This window comes from Polyodon spathula, chromosome 1, assembly GCF_017654505.1.
Source record: "Polyodon spathula isolate WHYD16114869_AA chromosome 1, ASM1765450v1, whole genome shotgun sequence".
NCBI lineage: Eukaryota > Metazoa > Chordata > Actinopteri > Acipenseriformes > Polyodontidae > Polyodon > Polyodon spathula.
In genome coordinates, this window is record NC_054534.1 from 75,335,794 (window position 1) to 75,357,623 (window position 21,830).

Below are 21,830 nucleotides of genomic sequence, written 5' to 3' on the forward strand. Positions count from 1 at the left end.
TTGCTAACATATTTATTTATTGGGGTATTTACGTTTTCTTATTATAATTTATCTGGACATGTACAATTGTTGAATAGTCTGTAGTATTGAGTCTGACTGAAGCGTCATTCATAAATTAATCTGGAGCAATTGTGTCTTTGTTGAGTATGTAATGTCCAAAAGGTGTGAGCTATGCTAAAAGATACACACAAAATCAAAAAGAAAGCCAGCACCTGAGCGATTTGATTTTAAATTTGAGTCACAGTTGGTGCTGAGACGTTACAGCGGGCATCTACTGTATTAGAAAACGATTGAGTGCGAACAGCCAATCAGCTTCCAGATCTAGCTCCAGATCTAGATTTTAAAATCAATCTGCGCACAAATCCCGGCTTGTTTCCTTAACATTCTAACCTACAACTAATCTCATAACATAAAAAGCTACTTAAATACTTTCTGACGCTGGTCTAGAGAAAAGTGAAATCATGTCTGTGGCAGGACGCCATGATGAAGGCTCAATTCGCAGCTACTGGGCAACAAATTAACAGGGAAGACACGATTGGTCCACAATTCTGTCATCGGCTGGGTCCAAACACCCTCTCTCAAAACCAGACAGTCAAACTCCCAACCCTGTTTCAGTTCTTTCCGCACCAGCCAATTCACTCCCTGTTTTTCTAATAGCGATAGAGTCCCCTCGATGCGGTCTCTGCCAGGTGGTAGATGCCCTTGACTTTCGTTAGCGCTCTCGCCCACGGCTCGGGACGCATAACTCCAGTCGCGGTCATCTACCACACAATAGCCCGCATCGACGGCTCTATTGCTTAGATATAATATACACGCCTTACTTGCTTAAACAATGAAAACAAGTCTAACAAACGCCAAATAAATCGTAAACACAATTTTGATTAACTAATTTGTTACTAAAATAAGTTTGAAAAACATCTTACCTGGAGCCCAAAGCCCTATTTAAATGATTTCAAATCCCTTCTATTCAGAGCGCAAGTCCAGTGACTTTTTTGTTTCTTTCTACAACGTCAACGATACTGCACTGAGTGGCTATCATATTTGTTAACAAAACGATGAATAATCCTATCCCAACACCAAAGCCCTAACGTTATGGTCGGTATCTTGTACTGCAGTCATTACACGTCTAAAGTAGTTCGTGTTTAGCAGTGAATAAGCATTTTTGGTACTTAAAAAAAAAAAAAAAAGGTGACCGGAGGTGCTGACTTCCTCAGTTGTCCTGACAGGAACATTTCGTGGTACCTGTAAGCACTGCTTTAGTGAGAGCCCCTAGGCATGGCAAGTCAAACATCGCTGAACCAATACTCCAAGCATTTCCCATAACAATTCTTACACTATTAATATGTAATAATAAAACGGTGTAACTGTGCATGTTCAGCTGAGAATGTGCACAATACAGCACTCTGTACTTCGGCATTTTGCTGTGTGGCTGCCTGAACTTTGTGTACGTTTTTTTTTGTGTTTTTTTTATTTTGTGAGCGTGGGGTAACTGTCAGAAATGAGTTCTACTCACATTTAGATACATTTTTTTTTTTTTTTTTTTTTTTTTTGCGAACTTACAAATTTATTTTACTACACAGAAAATAAATTTTACAGGTAAAAGAAAAAAATACGAGTGTGCACATTTATTTTACAATTGCTGTTATTTACGCACAGAAGTATTTTATTTTACATGTACAAATCTTTGTTACGAGTCAACACATTTATTTTACAATTCTTGTCATTATTTTTTACGCACAGAAGGATTTTTGACAGTTATTTCACTCCATAACTAACTGGGAAGGCAATGCTTCCATATGATTGCGAGGGGACATAATTTCAAGCGCTTTAATTTTGTATAATAACACACTGCAAAAACTTATTTTCGGTTTGCTTGAAACAGCGCACAGTGAACACTGTGGTAGGAATTGGCCAGTGTCGAATAATTCCTAAAAAGGAACACTCACATGTCACGTGCACTGAACCAGAGTAACCCTGAGACACTGGAGCGTTTGCCTTGTTTGCTTCTTGTACTGCTGAACCAGCTGTTGAGCCCAGCCCTGTTACAGCAACTGAGTTCGAAATTTTAAACTGCGCATTTATTTTCTGACAGCCAGAAGACGTGATATAATGGAGACTGCAGGCAAGGTATAGACGAATAGACAGTTGTGTCAATTTGAAAATGTTTTAATATATATGTTACAGGGTTACAATGCAAGTTTAATGTTTAAGTACAATGTCGTGTGAGCAATGCAGATGTACGCTTGATTATTGTATGTTCGTATTTGGTTTAATTTAATAATTAACTCGCATAAACAGCAGGTTTATTACGAAAGTAAATACATCGTGTATTTGAGTTGAAGTATAATTATTCAAGTTGTAATACAAGACAGGATAATACGTTTTTCATGTTTACCACAGATGGTTTTTAGCTCATTTTGTGCAAAAGCTTTCAAAAATGGCCTTTAACAAAATCCACACTTTCCTTTTTTAACGACCCATTACTGACAAGTGCAAATTATTACAGCAGCGTTTTTCCATGAGTCTTGATATTGAGTAGAGAGCAGCTATCTTATTTGAAGTTGCATGTTGGGTAATACTGAAAGTAATTTAAAAGAGAGAAGGACATGGTGTTTTAAAAGTTAGTTAAAAAAATAAAAACACAGCCAGATAAGGGGAGAAAATGGTTACCCTAATAAAGACATTTTATTAAAATAACCAGGTTAAACAGTACAGAACTTTTGCTTCTTAAAGCTTGTGCATTATTAATAAACACTGCATGGCAAATTGACTGCTGTTTAACTCCTCGTTTGGAGTCAAAGCCATTAAGCATGAGACCAGACAAAGATTTAAATCAGCAACTGCACCCTTGAACCTACCTGTACACAAGAACAAGAAGCAGATTGCATTTATATAGAGCCTTTCATAATGACCCTCCCAAGATTATCTACATTAGCTTGACAACAATACAAACCCAAAGGTTATTCAATAAAAAGAACAGATTTTAAAATAATTCCCAATTCCCAATCTCACGAGCCGCATGTGGGTCCTGGGCAGTTCAAGTATGGCTCCCGGTGAATTGCTGAGTGACACAGGCTTTGTGACTTGAATGAACTGAAGAAAGAGTAATAAACAAAAACAAAAAGTAAAAATGAACAAGTTTATTATTTTTGTTCCCTGTATTCATTCGTGTTTATTATTATACATCGTTTTTTTCTGGTGTTTTTAGGTACAACAGCCCAGCTTACTAGCCAAAGATCATTGAATTGGACAATGCATACAGTGCTGTGAAAGTATTTGCCCCTGTCTGATTTTTCTGCATTTTTCACAAAAGCCAGATGTGCAGTTGAAAGTGAATTTCATTGTTTTGAATTAAAACTCAAAAGGGCGTTTGGTGGAGACAATGGCATTGAGCAAACCTCCACGAGTAAAAAGCAAAAGTATGAGGCTTTTAAGCCAGAATGGGAGGAATTGGATGCTTTTCCACAAAGTACTGAAAGCATGACAATACAAATTAGAAGTCACAAACCATTTAATGATCCTATTGGTGTTCATCTGACTGTCCTCTTGGATCAAACTTCAGGAGAAACAATCTAGTCTCTTTAAAGGCACGCCTCACCCGCCAGCAGATGCTCCTTTTGGCGTTCAGTAAAGAAGCTGATGTAATGACTCAAGCGAGTTTCGTATGGCCGATTAAGAAATGATGAAAAAACGCCACAGTGTTACATTTAAAGTTTAATACACTGTAGATCTACAGTACAATAAAGATTACACCGAAACTGTAAGGCTGTACAATGTTCTCTCTTGTCTTGTGTATTTTGCTGCCAAGATTGCAAGATTCTATTATAATGTTTGAGAGAATTAAAAAAAACAGTTTAAAAATGCTAGTATTTAAAATATTTTGCTTGCAAACATTTCCTGTTTTATAGCATGTGTCTTGCGGCTCTCGGCCAAATGAAAATTTTGGTATGCAGCTTGTAGGGACAGGAAGTTTGGCCACCCCTGGTTTATATTATGCATTTAACATAGTTTTTTTGTCATCTGTCATTATACAACAGACCAGGTAGGAAAGCTTTGTAACCGAATCTATATCTTTATGTGTGGAGCAGATAGCAATATCCATGTGTCTGGCTGGCCCAGGGGATGTGACATTATATGTGTAATATATATATATATATTATAATATATATCTTATATATATATATAATATATCTACTATATATATATAATATATATATACTATGAACAACAAACCCACGGCAATGAAATGGGCAGAGTATCAAATGCAGGCTGCGATGCGGATCGCCTGGGAGCCAGTGAAACCCCTGTTTACTGTGCATTCTCGTGCAGGTTATCAAATGCAAGGCTGCGATCGCCTGGGAGCCAGTGAAAACCCCTGTTTACTTGGCTGCATTCGTAGTGTGCAGAGTTTTTATTCAAATGAGGGGGCTTCGTGCAGGTTATCAAATGCAAGGCTGCAATTGCCTGGGAGCCAGTGAAACCCCTGTTTACTGTGCATTCTCGTGCAGGTTATCAAATGCAAGGCGGCTGTTGCTTGGGAGCCAGTGAAACCCCTGTCTATTGAAGAGGTGGAGGTGGCACCACCACAGGCTCATGAAGTTCGCATTAAGGTAATGCTTTTAGAAAATGCCAACAATCTCATGTTTGTTCTACATTGATGTATTACTTATATTAAAGAGAATGACTCCTTGGTGAATCTGTTAAATTAAAATATGGTTAGGTAAATAAGTGTAAGAAGATATTTTGTATATTTTAAGAGATACACCCTGTCAAATAGGTTCAGTCCATGACATAATCAGAATCAGCCTCTATCTTATTATAGTATGCTTTTAAAATCTCAGCAATATGTATGCAAATATGCAGATATATATAATACTTTGCACAGTTTTATGCTGTTACTTTCCTTGCATTTTTTGATTAAAAATCAGCTTTGTACAGTATTGTACAAATAAAATACCAGAACCCCACGCAGTTTTCAGAGAAAGAGGGTTGTCCCAAATAGTATTGACAATACAGCATTGTATCATATTTTCAGATTCTTATTGTTAATCTGCAGCCTGTGACTGACAGCTAGATTGTAGCACCTGAATGTGTAGATTATAGAGGTGCCAATATACTTGTTTAATGGGTGAAATCTTTAACAAAACAGATGGCTGCTACTGGAGTGTGTCACACTGATCTCTATGTTCTGAATGATGTTAAAAACAAGAAAGGGTTCCCAGTGATCCTGGGACATGAAGGAGCTGGGGTTGTGGAGAGTGTTGGAGAGGGAGTGACCAAATTCAAATCAGGTGAGACTGAGAGACCCTCATCTGCACTTTTTGCAGGAACAACACAGAGGTGGTAGTTCTGGTGGTGTGACAAGTTACATAAGAACATAAGAAAGTTTACAAACGAGAGGAGGCCATTCGGCCCATCTTGCTCGTTTGGTTGTTAGTAGCTTATTGATCCCAAAATCTCATCAAGCAGCTTCTTGAAGGATCCCAGGGTGTCAGCTTCCACAACATTACTGGGAATACTCACGAACACAATATGAACGTCAAAGGAGACAATTCTAGGACACAACGTCTTGGCATTTGCACTGATTGAAGAATGTTCTTTTGCACATCAGGCAAAACCTGAAACAGGGTGTGATAAACATTCTTATTGCTTTTATGCCCAGCAGTGTCGCAGTGTGACGAAGGACCAGCTCAACACAGTGCAGTCCACATCTTGCCGTATTAAACCATCATAGCAACATCTTCAGCGGGGTGTATAAGAAGTGTGTGTGAGATCACGTGACCCTATCACTGGGGTGGCTGCTTGCTGTTAGAGCTCCTGCTACCACTTTGCAATTTTCATTAATAATCTTACACTCCTTATATTATTTTTTTGATTATTTTCTATATAAAAATGATCTACTTGGCATTTTTTAATGGCTATGTCACACAGGGACCCATTGCTTCCCCTCAATCTACCCTGGATAAAGAGGTCACTGGGCCCCGATGATTGGGACATCTGCTTGGCAGAGGTTGCACGCACTTTCCATGGATCGGTTTATAAAGCAATTGACGCGGCTTTACGGCCTGTGATCCAGTTATCTGAAAGTCTATCATGGAGGCGTCTGTCTTTCACTACTCTTGAAGAGTTCGATTCCTTTTTTAGTTAATGTTTTCCGGATACGATGGAGGTCTATTGATCCCTCTGCGTGCAGGGCCCTGTGCTTCTCATCCCATGTTGGTGTAGATTAATTAACTTTGCTCCTCATTACTACTTTTTGTACCTTCACGGTATGGAAATGGAAACATCCCCTTCTATAACTGACAGTGGCGCTTCAGGTTTGCACATTTACACTTGATGTTTCTTGACATTGATCTAGTCATTATGTAAGGTCCTCAAAGGGATAGCTACAGTGCAGAGGGTATGATAACCCTATTAAGAATACACTGTGGTTCATTATTAATAATTTGGATACATGGCTGTATTAATTTCAAAAATCTGTATTACTATCTGTGGTTTTAATGTTATAGTTGGTGACAATCTGTACTTTAATTAGTTCCCTAAACATAGAAGTAGAAGTAGGGAATGGGAGGCTGGGATTTGGGGTTAGATAGGGAGCGGACTCAGAGAGTGAGAGGGAGTACAGATGTTAACTGTGGCACACTGATTTATGATATGCAGTGTGCTCCCTCTAGCTCTCTTCTTTATCATCCTAAGTTTTTGAACCACGCTCCCTTCTCAGTTTATTTTACTGTGTTTTTGTCACTGCTAGTCCTATAGGATATTGCTATATGATGAGTGCCGAGTCAGTGATCTTTCTCCATGTCACATATCTTTGTTTTCTGAGTGCTATGTCTTTTACTCGTTCACTCTCCCTGACCATGGCTAGTGTTGTCATTAACGCCTGGAATTTATGAGGAGCCAAACATCCTATAAAGAGAGCACAATGCTTAGATTATCTCTTAAGAAAAAAGATTGATATTGCATGTTTGCAGGAAACTCATTCGGTTTCAAGTGATGTTGCTCGTTTTCAAAATAAACACTGCAAAGTAATTGCATATTCCTCTGCTCAGAATAAACAGAGGGGTGTCCTTATTTTTGCCAAGAGACAGTTGTACCTAAAGATTCATCGCCAAGGTAATGATTTGGAGGAGAGATTCTACTGTGTGACTATGCTGTTGAATAGCGTAGAGGTCTGGATTGCAATTCTGTTTGCACCAAATATCTTAGACGCAGTTTTCAACCAGGTGAAACGTACATTGGCCTCATTGGGGAATATCCCTGTTATATTGGTGGGAGATTTCAATCAGCTATTCAATCCAGTGTTAAGACACATTCTCCTAAAACTACTTAATTGTTAAACAAATGTATGCCCTTTTATCTGGTTATACTATTTACATGACATTATTCCTTCGGAAAGATTTACGGCTCGGCTACACTTAGCCAGTGTTAAGACGATGGCAGCATGGGATACTAAAGTGGCATAGTTGTTTAAGTAATGTCATCTGCATATTATTATTATTATTATTATTATTATTATTATTATTATTATTATTATTCAATTATTTATTATTATTATTATTATTATTATTATTATTATTATTATTATTATTATTATTATTATTATTATTATTATCCCCCTAGGACAGCTTTCATTTAATCAATTAAAGAATATTCTTTCCTTGATATTTTAGTTTTAATAGTTTTTTCTATCTTGTAAATTTTTTGTATCTCTGGATATTATATTGTATTTCTGTATTAATGTGACATTTTTTTAATTGTGCTGTCTCCCATTTCCCTAAAAAAAAATGTGTGTGTGTGTGTGTGTGTGTGTGTGTATGATGGTCTAACCAGGGTGGGCCACTCAAGGGCTTTCGTCCCTGGGGTGTTTGTGTGTGTGTGCTTTGTTGTGTATGATTTGTACCTAATAGTTCCAACCTGGTCCTGGGGACCCCCTGTGGCTGCTGGTTTTCATTCCAACTGAGCTTCTCAATTACTTAACTAGACCCTTAATTGAACTGATAATTCTCTTAATTAGACCTTTTTATGTTTTCAGCTCTTAAACAGTTGCATATTTTAAGTTACTTATTAAATGTTATAGTTAACTTGAAATATGCAACTGTTCAAGAGCTGAAAACAAGAAAAAAAAGGTCTAATTAAGCAAATTATCAGCACAATTAAGTGCATAGTTAACTTTTACAAGAGCCTGTCAAATCATATGAAAGTCATCAAAAGGCTTTGTGGAAGGGTGGGGAATTCACTGATACTGGAGACAGAAAGTTAAAGTTCTTAACACCACTTATTTTTTACCACAAGGTGGTACTGCTTCTACCAACGATGGTAATAACAGGTTACTTGGTCACCTTTGGTGCACATGCAAGTGCCAGAAATAATAATCCAAAACAGAAGGCAAAAAGGAAAAGGAGAAAACAAAACACTTATAACAAACTACAAAATAAAGGTGCTGCACTCTGCAGTGTTACCCCGACCGTCGCTATCTGCACAGCCCGGGTCTCCGTCCTACGCTCACCCGATCCCTCAACCTGATTTGCAGATACTGTCTGGGGTTCTGCCAAAGATTTTCCCCGCTGCTAAAAACAAATCCCTTTTCTTTCTTTTTATTTTGTCTTGTTCTCGTTCCTCTCCAGCTGTGCTTTGTCCGATAGCACCGCTTCCGTTGGCTTGTTTTTCATCTTAGAGGTGCAGGTCTCAGGGAACAACATAGCATTATTTTATAGGCACATCAATCCTCCCAAGGCCCGCCTCTCAGCCATTCAGAGAGAGGGAAAGCCAACACACCCTCTTTCCCAGCTCTCCGTGTCACTGCCATGACTGACAGGCGGATCTTAGGAGGCTGCTGCCCTCTTCCTGCAGTACCATGAATATATCAGAAAGTCAGCACAGATCTTTCCATTCAAGGTGAGAAAAAGCAGTAACTATAGAATTATGGGTAATCGGGATATGCAAATTTCAGTATTACAAGCAAATCAAATCGCATGAAAATCGCCAAAAAGGCTAAAAGAAAGAAACTTTTGAAAATAAATGAATGACAGTACTTTATATATATATTATATATATATATATATATTATATATATATATGATATACGTATTTATATTCTAGTATATATAATATATATATAAATGCAACAACACTCAGGTCTAATGGATTTAATCAAATATTTTAAACATAGATATGAACATAAATCACAGAAAATATGATCAAAAATACAGGTGAATGAATCATGAAAAGTTTTCAGTGTGAAACACACTGTCAAAATAAACATATTATAGTTAGTATTGACGCATAGACCTGATCAGCTCTTGTGCAGCTGTGCACGGTTCTCTCCTGTGGGTGGCACTAGTAATTTGGTCCCACAGGTGTTCTATTGGACTCAGGTCAGGAGAAAAAGCTGGCCACAGCAAGACCTCGACATTTCTTGAAGTCGTGCAATTGTAATCCTAGCACTGTGTGCTCTTGCATTGTCCTGCTGGAAAATCGACACTTCCGGATTGGCTTGCAGGAATGGAAACACTGTTGTCTCAAGGACTATGTCAATGTATCGCTGAGCAGTAAGGTTGCCCTCAATCTGCATCAAAGGCATTCTGGTGTTAAAGGAGATTCCTCCCGACATCATCACACTTCCGTCTCCCCACTGGTTGGCTTGAACAATGCAAAAGTCAGCATAACGCTCACCACGACATGGTGGGCCAGTGTGGTGCCTCTGCTTTCCAGGATGTGGCCTGTGCCTCACAGAGCCAGTTTCCTGGTTTCTCTGGACTAGCCAGCTGATTGTTGAAGCAGGATATCTCATTCTCCGGACAACTTTTGTCACAGACCATCCATCTTTAATCATGGCGATAGCAACCAGGCTATCTTCATTACTCAACCGGGGCATGGTCACATCGTTCTCTGTTCTTATGTAAAATTAAAATCATGTTTTTTCGAATGGCTATTTATACAGATTCTTAATCAACTCATTTTGGCAATTTTAACTCAACTCAAATACCAAACACTGAGCACCTGGCGTTTTTATGAAATCACATATCTTGAGCTCAACAAAGCTATCTGTTCACTATTTAAAATATACATAACATTATCTATGTGCCCAATGAGCTATTGGTGTAAAACTTTTTACTGGTGTAAAGCTATTGGTGTAAGACTGTTGCGTTTCCATTGTGCATCAGTATATATATATATATATATATATATATATATATATATATATATATATATATATATATATATATATACAGTGCCTTGCAAAAGTATTCATACCCATGCTTTGGTGTTCCATTTTGTGAAATTACAAAATGATCCATACACATTTTTTTAAACTTAATATTTTATTAAAAACTTGAATGCTCAAACTGAAGACTTCTAAGGGTAAGATAAGTTACAGTAAATGTCAGCAAAAACTGAAGAGAAAAAACTGAAATATGTTGATTGCATAAGTATTCAGACCCGTCAACTCAATAATTATTAATCCTAACAAACTTTCCATTCTCTGCTGAGAAGCATCCCCATATCATGATGCTGGCACCACCATGCTTGACTGTAGGGATGGTGTTGACTGAGAGATGTGCTGTGTTGGGATTGATCCAGACGTAACGCTTGGGATTTAGACGAGAAAGTTCCAATTTGGTCTTGTCTGACCACAACACCTTTTGCCATATTTTTGCAGGATTACTCAGGTGCTTTGTTGCAAACTCCATGCAGGCTTTGAGATGGCTTATTTTTAGGCTTCCTTCTTGCCACCCTGCCATACAGGCAACTTTTGTGAAGTGTTCTGGATGTTGTTGACTGATGCACATTTTCTCCCACCTCAGCCATTTCACACTCTTTCAAAGTTGTCGTTGACCTCACAGTGGCATCCCTCACCAGTTTTCTCCTTGCCCGGCTGCTCAGTTTGGAGAGACGACCTGATCTAGGTAGTGTCTGGGTGGTACAATGCACCTTGATGATTGAGTAGACTGTGCTCACAGGGATATTCAGAGACTTAGATATTTTTTTGTACCCTTCTCATGATCTGTGCTATTCAATGACTTTATCCCTGACTTGCTTTGAAAGCTCCTTGGTCTTCATGGTTGAGTCTTTGCTTGAAATTCACTACCTGACAGGTGTCTTTATTCTGAAATCATGAGAAGCACTAATATTACACCCTGCAGAGGCCATTCTACTGATTGTGTGGCTCGGTAAAGTCATTTTGTGCACCTGAATTAATTTAGGTTTGCCACAGCAAAAGGTTTGAATACTCATGCATATTAATTATCTATTTACTTATTTTTGTTTTTGCTTTGAATGTGTGGAGTAAGTTGTGTATATAACACATATTAATTCTTACTTCAAAGTGTCATGACAAGCTTTAAAGCAACAAAATGTGAAAACTGTGAGAGGGTCTGAATACTTTTGCAAGGCACTGTATACACACACACACACACACACACACACACACACACACTGTAATCATGATGAATTACATGTGGTGTATTACACACATTGCTGCTAAAACGCTACTAGATTTTGCTACCAGAAAAAAGACCAACAGACTGAGGCAAATGAAAGTTACAGAATTATTCAGACCACCAAAACATTAGGTGGAGCATGGTGTGCTTTAAATGGTTGCAGATAAGCAAATTAAAACGGTGACCTTGGTCTTGATTTTTTGTCTATTTCGTCAGTAAGGGCTGCCGATCCTGTCTATGTTATTCAGCGCTTTTATTTTATTAATTTCAATTGCACGTTATTACAATACCTTAACAGCAAGTATCAAAGTATGGAAAGATTTTACTGAATTTTTTTGAGTTTAATGATTCCTAGAGTCCTGTAATGTATAAAAGTTGTACTGAATTGTATTTTGATTTTCAAAGTTTGTTATATGGTACGTTTTGATTACAGTATTTCATTACCTTAACTGTAGGTGTTAAAGTTTTACTAAATTGCATTCATTTAATGATTTGTAAAGCTTTGTAATTTTGTGTGCTTAATGTGTTGTAGTCAAAAGTTTACATACCTGTATGGAAATGTATAATTTCTAGAAATTTCTCGAAAAACAAAGAATTATAGTAAAAAAAAAGTTGTAGCAAAAGTTTTGCTTTTGTTTATGAGGGGGGAAAAAAAAGTTACAAGAAATAGATGTCTTAAATGATTTATGTCAGCAATTTTTTTGCAAAACTCCAAAAATACTAATTCAAAACTATTCATACCCTGACAAGGAAAGTTAAATGAATGAATAAAATGAATAGGCACCTTTAGCAATAATAACCTCTTTTAAATGATTAGAATATTTGTCAGTGTGCTTTTGGTATGATTCTTTAGTGATTTTTGCCATTTTTCTGCAGAAAATTGTTCCAGTTCATTCAAATTCCGAGGACGTCTCTTGTGCACAGCCTTTTTCAACTCATACCAAAGATACTCAATTGGATTTAGATCGGGACTTTGACTAGGCTATCCTAGAACCTTGATTTTATTCGTCTTTAACCATTCTGAAGTAGATTTTTATATGTGTTTCAGATCGTTGTTGTATTGGAACATCCAGTTTTGCTTTAAACCATGTTTTGTAGCAGAGGGTTTCAGATGATTGGCAGTTATCTTTTGGTATGCTATGGGATCTAGTTTACCATGTATTGGAACTAAATTTCCTGTGCCATTAGAGGAGAAATAGCCCCATAGAAGGATAATACCACCTCCATGCGTGACAGTAGGTATGGTGTTCTTTTCGTTGCATGCCTCACCAGAGTTTCTCCAAATGTAACGTCTCTCAGCCTGACCAAATAGCTAAATCTTTGTTTCATCACGCCACAAAAGCTTTGACCAGAACACATATCCAGCATTTAAATGTGTTTTGCAAACTTTAAGCGATTGTCCTTGTGAAGTTTTCCTAAGAGTGGCTTTTTTTCTTGGCCTGCTACCATTGAGACCTTCACCATGCAATACTTAACCTAAGGTTAAAATGGATACCCCAGTCCCACTTGAAGCCAGTTTACTTTGAATATCTTTGGCAGTCGATCTCTGATTGTTATTAACACTTAGCGGTCCATTTATTCAGCGCCTGTCAGGCGTGCCAGGTCCAATTTATTTTCACACTGTCTGTTTATTTTACACGCACTGTTTAAAAGTATTTTTTTTAAACAAGTTTAAAAGGCACTGCATATCAAAAGGACACTCAGTAATGCATCTCCAGCCAAGCCCCACCCCTTGTTTTCTGTATTTTTTACATACCTCTTCATAGTCGTGCATACTGATAAATCTTCTCCTGATCACTTGTTTTATCATCAAGCTCCTCAACAATGCGATCCAAGTCATTATTTTATTACTGTAACAACTCAAAAAGCTCTGCAAATGTCCGTGATATTCTTTGAGCGCTGGATGCGGAAGAGGCTATCTTGTTTGCTTATGGTCGTGTTATCTCTGGTGCAGGGTCTCTGTGTATTGCTCAGATCCGCCATGTTTTTTTTGGCTTCTCTTGGCTCCTATTTGTCTCACTCGGCCATTGAAAGGTTTTCTCAGCTTTTTCTAGAGAAAAAAAAAAACAACTAGAGACCTGTTTGATGTCTTTTTGATGATGTCAGACAGAGTCCAACATCGGACTGGAAAGGGAAAATTGTAATGTCAGATCAGGACTGCAAAGGGTTAACCTTCCTCACAATTCTTCTACTTATTCCTGGAGAAAGAACCTTCTTTCTTCCAGACCGAGGGAGCGTTGTGACAGTACCACGAGTCTTGTACTTCTTGATAATAGAAACAGTAGTTGTTGGGATACTCAAATGCTTGGAAGTCCTTTTGTATCCTTCTCCAGCTTTATAATAATAAATCATTTTCTGCCTAAGGTTTTCAGATAGCTCTTTACTTTTTACCTTATTGACTTATTGGTAATGACAGGAATCATCCTATGCCTAACCCTTTTGTACGCGCTAAGAATGTTCACCTACAATCCAGCATTTTCTAGACTTTTCTAGAATTAGATTTTTCATTATCATATTGAATTTTTTAGCACCTTGTAGACAATAGTATCATAGCATCAAAGGCTGTAAATATTTTTAAATCATTTTTGCAAAAAAATGCTGAAATAAATAACTGTGGACATCTATTTCTTGTAATTTTTTTCCTTATCCACAAAAGCAAAACTTGCTACAAAAGATTTTTCATAAAATTATTTTTTTCGAGAAATTTCTAGAAATCATAAATTTCAATTGGGGTATGTAAACTTTTGAATACAACTGTATATATCATCAGTAGGTACTTGTGTCTTAAGAACTTGTCTATGTTAACTTTATTCTATACATTATTAAAGGTACAGTAATTGTTATTAATACCTGTTCAATTAGCCATACAAATCGATTATGCAAACTGGTATCAGTCCCAATTAGTTTGAGTAATTGACCCTCTTCTGTGTTGTGTGTGTGTGTATGTATATATATATATATATATATATATATATATATATATATATATATATATATATATATATATATATATATATATATATATATATATATATATAATTAGGGCTGTCAATTAAATCACATTTAACTACTGCGATTGTCTCATTAATTTCTTTGGAGATTAATTTTTTTAATGCACATTTGTCTTTATTATTTCGTGATGTATGTTTTTTTAAAACTTTTTTTTTGTATTAATACACTGGCAGTGATATGCAATGTAACAAAATAATCATATGGAACTGTCCTAGATGGTTCTGGTAGGCCCCTTTTGTGCTATAAGTCATTAGATCATTTTGCATGGAAGGCCTCGGTTGCAAGGGTGTGCGGTTGTTGGATGGACCCAGATTCAGTTAAAATGTGTTTGCCCACTGACGATGGGAATGAGAATGTAGAGATGAATACATGCATTTTCCAATCTCAGGGGACGACCAGGGACATAAAGGGTCAGTAGATCTTGAAGATAAGAAGGTCCAAAACCATGTAAGGCCTTATAGGTAATAAGAACTATATAATAATAATAATAATAATAATAATAATAATAATAATAATAATAATAATAATAATAATAATAATAGCATCAGTAATAAAACAAACAAATTAGATTGATGCAGTAATTGTATAAATTAAATATGCAATTAAAATCAAGATTAACTGAGATTAAAATGTTTAAATAATGAAATGAATTGCTTGATAGCCCTAATATACAGCCTTACATGATCTTGGACACACGACAGATGGTTACCCTGTCACAAGCATTAATACCTTGTATCTTTTTAAACAATAGATTTAGGGGAGCTCCCTAATAAAAGCCGAATCTCAAAACAATAATTGTGTGAATATAGTAATTGTTACAGCTGTGTATAATTGTATATTGTACAGCTCGTATATATTGTTATATATATATATATATATATATATATATATATTATATATATATATATATATATATATCTATTAAACCCAAAGATATATATATATATATATATATATATATATATATATCTATCTTGAATCATCGTTCTTCCAAAACACAGTGACACAGAAGTCAAATAAATCCACAAATTAAGACGACGCCAGCTTCTACAGAGCAACACTGAAGCTTTTAACAAATCATATGGGAAAGAATGAGCGCAGAGAAGCCGAGTTTGTGTGTGGTAGCGAATGTTGCTGCATTCGTCATCTTTGAAACATGTTGAAACATTTGTTACCATTTCATGTAATTTGTGTCCGAAGCAGTAAATAACTGTAGAACGTAAAAAAAAAAAAAAAAAAAAACAAAAAAACTCTATGAGGATATTTCGCTTGTTTATAAACTTCTGTCGACAAATTTAGAGAGAGAGACAGAGGAGTTTAGAGATCTCTCTCTCTCTCTCTTCTCTCTCTTCTCTCTAGAGATCTATATATTATATATCTTATATATATATATAATATATATATATATATATATATATATATATATAATATATATATATATATATATATATATATATATATATTATATATATATATTTTTAGATTTTTATTTATCAATGTAAATTATGTTCTTTGTTTGTTTTACAAAACAAACATTTATTTTGAAGTAAATGAAATGATGTTTGTGGGTACCACTCTACCCAACATTCAATAACAAGGTCATTATTATAAGTAGTAGTTGTAGTCGTCATAGTAGTAGTGTAGTAGTATTGTAGTTGCAAACATTAAATAACCAGTAGACTATAAATATATAACCTGCTTCAATATTTGACATAGTTGTTAAATTGGATTCATTTACCCATAGAAATACTTCATATCAACCCCTGCCAACACTACCATCAACACCTTGGCCCACCCACTTTATATACTTATACAGTATATATACTTATACTGTAATGTATTATTTTTCCTTCATTCATCTTTTTCAGGTGACAAAGTCATTCCTCTCATTATTTCCCAATGTGGAGAATGTGAAGGCTGTCGGAGTCCCAAAACCAATCTTTGTGATAAAAACTGGTATTTATTTTTGTTAAAAGTGTTTCAATGAGATCATCATCTATAAAACATAAGATTTATTGCAGTAATAAAAAGGAAAAGAAAATAGTAATTGTAAATAGTCTGTGGAATCTGCAAAAATAGTGATTTATACAAAAAATGGGTAGATAGTTAATAAAGTGGTTTTAGTTCAATATGAGACTCTTTGAATAAAGGCTTACTGTATGGTTAACATTACCATTTTTACACAGTCATTATATATTTTTACATCAAACAGTGTCAGTATTAACCCCCCCATCTATACATGTATCCTATAAACAAATTATTTTCACAGGTTCTACCTGTTTTCATTTTGTAGTAGGCTACTAAACCAAAAATAATAGTACTAAGTAATACACTGCATGTATATTTGTTTTACCATTTGTATTTACTGTTTCATTTGAAGGTATAACTTGTCACACGACATGATGCTTGAAAAGTCTAGGATTACCTGCAAGGGGAAGCAGATCCTCCATTTCACTGGCACTAGCACCTTCTGCGAGTACACTGTAGTGGCTGATATCTCTGTGGCCAAGATTGATGGCTCGGCCCCTCTTGATAAAGTCTGCCTGCTTGCCTGTGGCATTTCCACTGGGTATGGAGCTGCACTCAACACTGCCAAGGTTACTGCTAGTATTTGTTTTTCTATCAGGTGTGACTTATCAAAATCAAATAAGAAAAACAAAACTATTAATACCACAATCCCAATTTAATATTATTTAAAGAGTAAATACAGTAGCTACAAATGTCATTTGATTTGCTTTTTTTTAAAACTTTAATCTTTTAGCTTTTATGTTTGCAAACATTCCCAGTGGTCTGTGTTGCTCCAATATTAAGTTATTATTGTTTTTCTCAGAATCTGCCATTACCTGACTTTGAGCTTGACAAGAAAGCTACAAGTGAAAATATATTAAAAATCCCATTATAAGGTACTGTATTGCAGTGTTACTGTCACAACTAACCCTGCTGATGACTTGTAAAGCATGTGTATAAACATCTTGGCCACTATGTCTTGCATTTATACTTACCTTCAACTATGGGGGTGCTTGTACTCTGAGACAGTTTCATGGGCTTATATGTTAAATCAAAGGATTAATTGCATTTTTTCAGAAAACAGTGTGTAGCCATGTACAAGCCCATGTGCCTATTTGTGCGAAGACACTGTAGATAGGGAGCAGATGGGGCTGGCAGAATTGAAAAGTCACACAGACCTTACAATCTGCCATAATGTTTGGGGCAAACAATACTGCTATTTGTGATGGCAGGTTGAACCTGGCTCTTCCTGTGCTGTGTTTGGTCTGGGAGCAGTGGGCCTGGCCACTGTGATGGGATGTAATGCAGCGGGAGCCTCTCGGATCATTGCAGTCGACATCAACCCAGCCAAGTTTGAGAAGGCGAAGGAGTTTGGAGCCACTGAGTGCCTCCGCCCCCAAGATCACAGCAAACCTGTCCAGGAGGTGCTGGTGGAGTTGACAGGCAGAGGGGTGGACTATTCTTTTGAGTGTGTCGGCAACGTTGAGGTTATGGTGAGTTTAGCTTTGATAGTGATTGTTCTGTATTTTTTCGTTCTCTGTAAAGTAAGTTTAAAGGAATTAATATAATGCCAATCATAGGTTATCATTAGGAGGCCACCAGTGGGAACTGCAGAGTGGCAGAACATAGGGCAAGGTTTGAAAATATTCTACTGGAATTTGTTAAATATTAACAATTGTATTCTTGTTTAGATTCAGTTTATAGATCATTTACCTTAACACTAGTTCTTCCATCCACTGGTGTTGTATTTTTGAGAGCTCTATAGAAGCCACATGGGTGTTTTTCTTTTCCTTTCACTTCTTTTCAGTTCTAAACAACTTGTAAATGTAGACTTGACTAGAATTAGATAGATCCTCTTTTAATTCTGTGCTCTGATTATACAGCACAATAATGCGATCCAGATCTATTGGAGGGGTTTGTGTACAAGACCTCTTTAGAGGGAAGAAACAAAGGTGACCAGGTTGTACTGCTCTTGTGTTGAGTGTCTTCCACCTGAGATTTTCAAGCTACTATTTTCCTTGTGACTCAAGGCCACTGGGGAAAGATTAGGTTTACTATAACTAACTAATTGTGACTTTTTTTCATAACAATCAAATGATTTTTTTAAACGTATTTCCAGAGAGCTGCCCTTGAGGCTTGTCGCCAAGGCTGGGGAACAAGCGTTATTGTAGGCTGGACCGAGCGTGAGGAGGTTTCCGTCTCTCCAGTGCAGCTAATAGGCGGGCGCACATGGAAGGGGACATGCTTTGGAGGTAAGGGGTTAGTGCTGATTTACTACCCTGTAAATTCAGATGAATTACTTTTTCAACATTCTGTCCAAGCCTTGATCTCCTTATTCTCACAGGATGGAAGAGTGTGGAGAGTGTACCTAAGCTGGTGAATGATTACATGGCAAAGAAAATGAAGCTGGATGAGTTCATTACCCACACTCTGCCCTTGGACCGTGTTAACGATGCATTTGACCTGCTGACTTCTGGGAAAAGGTAACATGCTTCACTCTTATGAATGTTAATAACTGCATGTGGAAGCCCGTCATGATCACGCCTACATGTATAAAGACTGGTTTTATTGTTTAGGAACTTATCTCTTCTACAAGGGGGCACTTTTACAATGAGCACTGCAGCTTACTTCTGAATGTTTGTTATTACTGCTGTCAGGAGGACCCTCTTCCAGCACAGTATTTGTTTTATTGAATATGAGGACTCTATATACAACTTGTAGAATGCCTTATGTGTGCTTCTCATTTCAGCATTGAGAAATACAGCTGTGGCCAAAAAATGTGACATTTCGAAATCTAACATGAAATACTGTACTTCTGTTATGGTTTCTGGGAGACTTTTGCAATGTAATTTTGTTGTTTCTTTGATTTCATGATGTTAAATAAAATATCTCAATTATGTTCATATAGTTTATTTTTTATTTTTTATTATGTCCCAATCCTAAAATTCTAGGTGATGCAGAACTTTTAGCCATTTATTCTTAAATCAAAATAATTGGCATTGTATTTACTATGTTCCTTTAGTACTTTAGGGTTTTATAGTTACAGCTGAGACATATGTGCTTTTTGTCCTAGTATTCCAATGTTTTAGTCAAAATAGAAAATGCGTTTGCAATAGAATATTTGTTATTCTTTAGAAAAACCTGTTTTAATGTGTTGCAGAATATAGAATACAGTTTTTTTGTTCATAAAAGAAAAACCTTTTGGAGCAAAAATTGTATTTTGCACCCTGGACAAAACAAAATAAGCCTAATTGTCACTGGTATATCCATTTACAGTGTAACATGCATTTAGTCATGCTTTATAAGTGAATATTAGGCAAAGCAGTAAAGTAATATTTTATTCTGATTTTGTTTTTTTTTGTTTGTTTTTTTCAGCATTAGAACAGTCCTGGTATTTTAGGTTTGGGAAGCCTCTCACAGAAACTATTCCTCATCAAATCCCATCAACAACTTTCTGTGTACCCAAAATCATACTGTTTTTGTAACTTTTCACATTGTGCATGCTCACTATAAAATCAGTACCTATTTTATCTGTCTGTCAATCTGTTTAGAATTATAAAACTACATCCCCCAGAATGCACTGAATTATCTGGGAAAACTTGCATCTCCCCTTTTAGACCTGTGCTTACTGCACCCTCGAATGGGTGTGTTGAGTGATAATTATAACATTAAATATGTGTTTTTGTAAACAAAGCAAACACTCTGTTTGCATAAAGAGGAACGTCAGATCAGATTGAATGATTTGTAAACGTGAAGTAAAATGAATATGTGAAGGCTATGTAAAATCTGTATAATAAACATGTCCAGTGGTAAAAACAATGTGGCAGTGAAATGGTTGATTTCTGTAGGGCACTACCTGTAACGGAAATTTATTGAGAGAATCATTGAACACAGATGTGTACCAACTATAAAGAAAGTCAGCATCATTGATAGGTCCAATATTTAAAATAGTATTCAATTGAAAGATTCTGATATATACAGTGCCGAGAAAAAGTTTGTGAACCCCAATGATAATTATGGAAATTCCATAGTTTTACCATGATTGCCTTCTTGAATCAAAACCAGTCTTTTCTTAAATATCCAATAGGATTTATATTAACCAATTCCATGTCTTTTGAAACAAAATTATGTATGAATTAAACAAACAATGAGTAATTAAGATTCAGGATATGTGAAAAAGTAAGTGAACCCCTGGCTTTATCAGCTCAATTAAGGGGATAATTAGAATCAAGTGTTTAAATAATTAGGTAGATCTTCAGGGAGTTTGGGAGGCCCCATCCTGTATAAAGATCAGAAACTTTGTGAGTTTGGTCTTCACCATACAGGTGTGTGGAAACATGTTATGCCACGAGCAAAAGAAATCTCTGAGGCCCTCAGAAAAACAGTTATTGATGCTCATCAGTCTAGAAAGGGTTACAAAACAATTTCTAAGGATTTGGGGCTCCACCAATCCACTGTCTACAAATGGAGAAAGTTCAAGACCACAGTCACTCTACCAAGGAGTGGTCATCCTACCAAAATCTGTCCAAGAACAAACCGGAAAATCATCATGGAAGTCATAAAGAACCCCAGAGTAACTTCCAAGAATCTGCTGGCCACTCTCGCCTTGGCTAATGTGTGTTCATGAATCAACTATCAGAAAAAGACTGAACAAGAATGGTGTTCATGGAAGGATAGCAAGGAGGAAACCACTGCTCTCTAAAAAGAAACATTGCTGCCCGTCTGAAGTTCGCCAAAGAGCACATAGATGATCCACAAGACTTCTGGAACAATGTTCTCTGGACAGATGAGTCAAAGGTAGAACATTTTGGCCTCAGTGAGAAGTTATGTTTGGTGAAAACCAAACACTGCATTTGAACAGAAGAACCTCATCCCAACCGTCAAGCATGATGGTGGGAGTGTGGTGGTTTCGGGCTGGTTTGCAAATGTTGTGGCAGGACCTGAAGCGAGCTGTCCATGCAAGGAAGCCCTCAAATGTCAGAGTTGAAGCAGTTCTGTAAGGAGGAAAGGCCAAAATTCCTCAAAACTGATGTGAGAGACTGACCAACAGTTACAGGAAATGCTTAGTAGAAGTCATTGCTGCTCAAGGGGGGGTGCCACCAGTTACTGAATCTAAAGATTCACATACTTTTTCACACATGGATATTGAATGTTGAATCAATTGTAGATAAATAAATGTTGAAAAAGTATCATGTTTTTGTGTTATTTGTTTAATCAGGTTATCTTTATCTATTATTAGGACTTAGATCAAGATCTAATGACATTTTAGGTTTGAAATATGTGAAATATGTGAAAATCCTAAGGAGTTCACAAACTTTTTGTTGGCACTGCATACAGTGCCTATAGAAAGTGTACACCCCCTTGAAC

At 36.4% G+C, this 21,830-nt stretch overlaps 1 protein-coding gene across 1 annotated transcript; it reads left to right on the forward strand.

The window, feature by feature from the left end:
• The first annotated feature begins 1,959 nt into the window (after positions 1-1,959).
• On the forward strand, positions 1,960-20,475 carry LOC121322365 (alcohol dehydrogenase class-3-like). Its single transcript, XM_041262220.1, has 9 exons — positions 1,960-2,127; positions 4,509-4,610; positions 5,150-5,291; positions 16,325-16,412; positions 16,837-17,053; positions 17,696-17,956; positions 18,583-18,715; positions 18,808-18,946; positions 19,839-20,475. Exons 1-9 carry the CDS (start codon positions 2,110-2,112, stop codon positions 19,861-19,863), a joined length of 1,125 nt encoding a protein of 374 aa, XP_041118154.1. The 5' UTR covers positions 1,960-2,109; the 3' UTR covers positions 19,864-20,475.
• The last annotated feature ends 1,355 nt before the right edge of the window (positions 20,476-21,830 follow it).

Bases quoted from the DNA above. Each gene is read 5' to 3' on its own strand.
- LOC121322365 (XM_041262220.1), top strand. The intron at 17,054-17,695 runs GTTACTGCTAGT...TTGTGATGGCAG, and splicing joins CTGCACTCAACACTGCCAAG to GTTGAACCTGGCTCTTCCTG. The intron at 18,716-18,807 runs GTAAGGGGTTAG...TTATTCTCACAG, and splicing joins GAAGGGGACATGCTTTGGAG to GATGGAAGAGTGTGGAGAGT.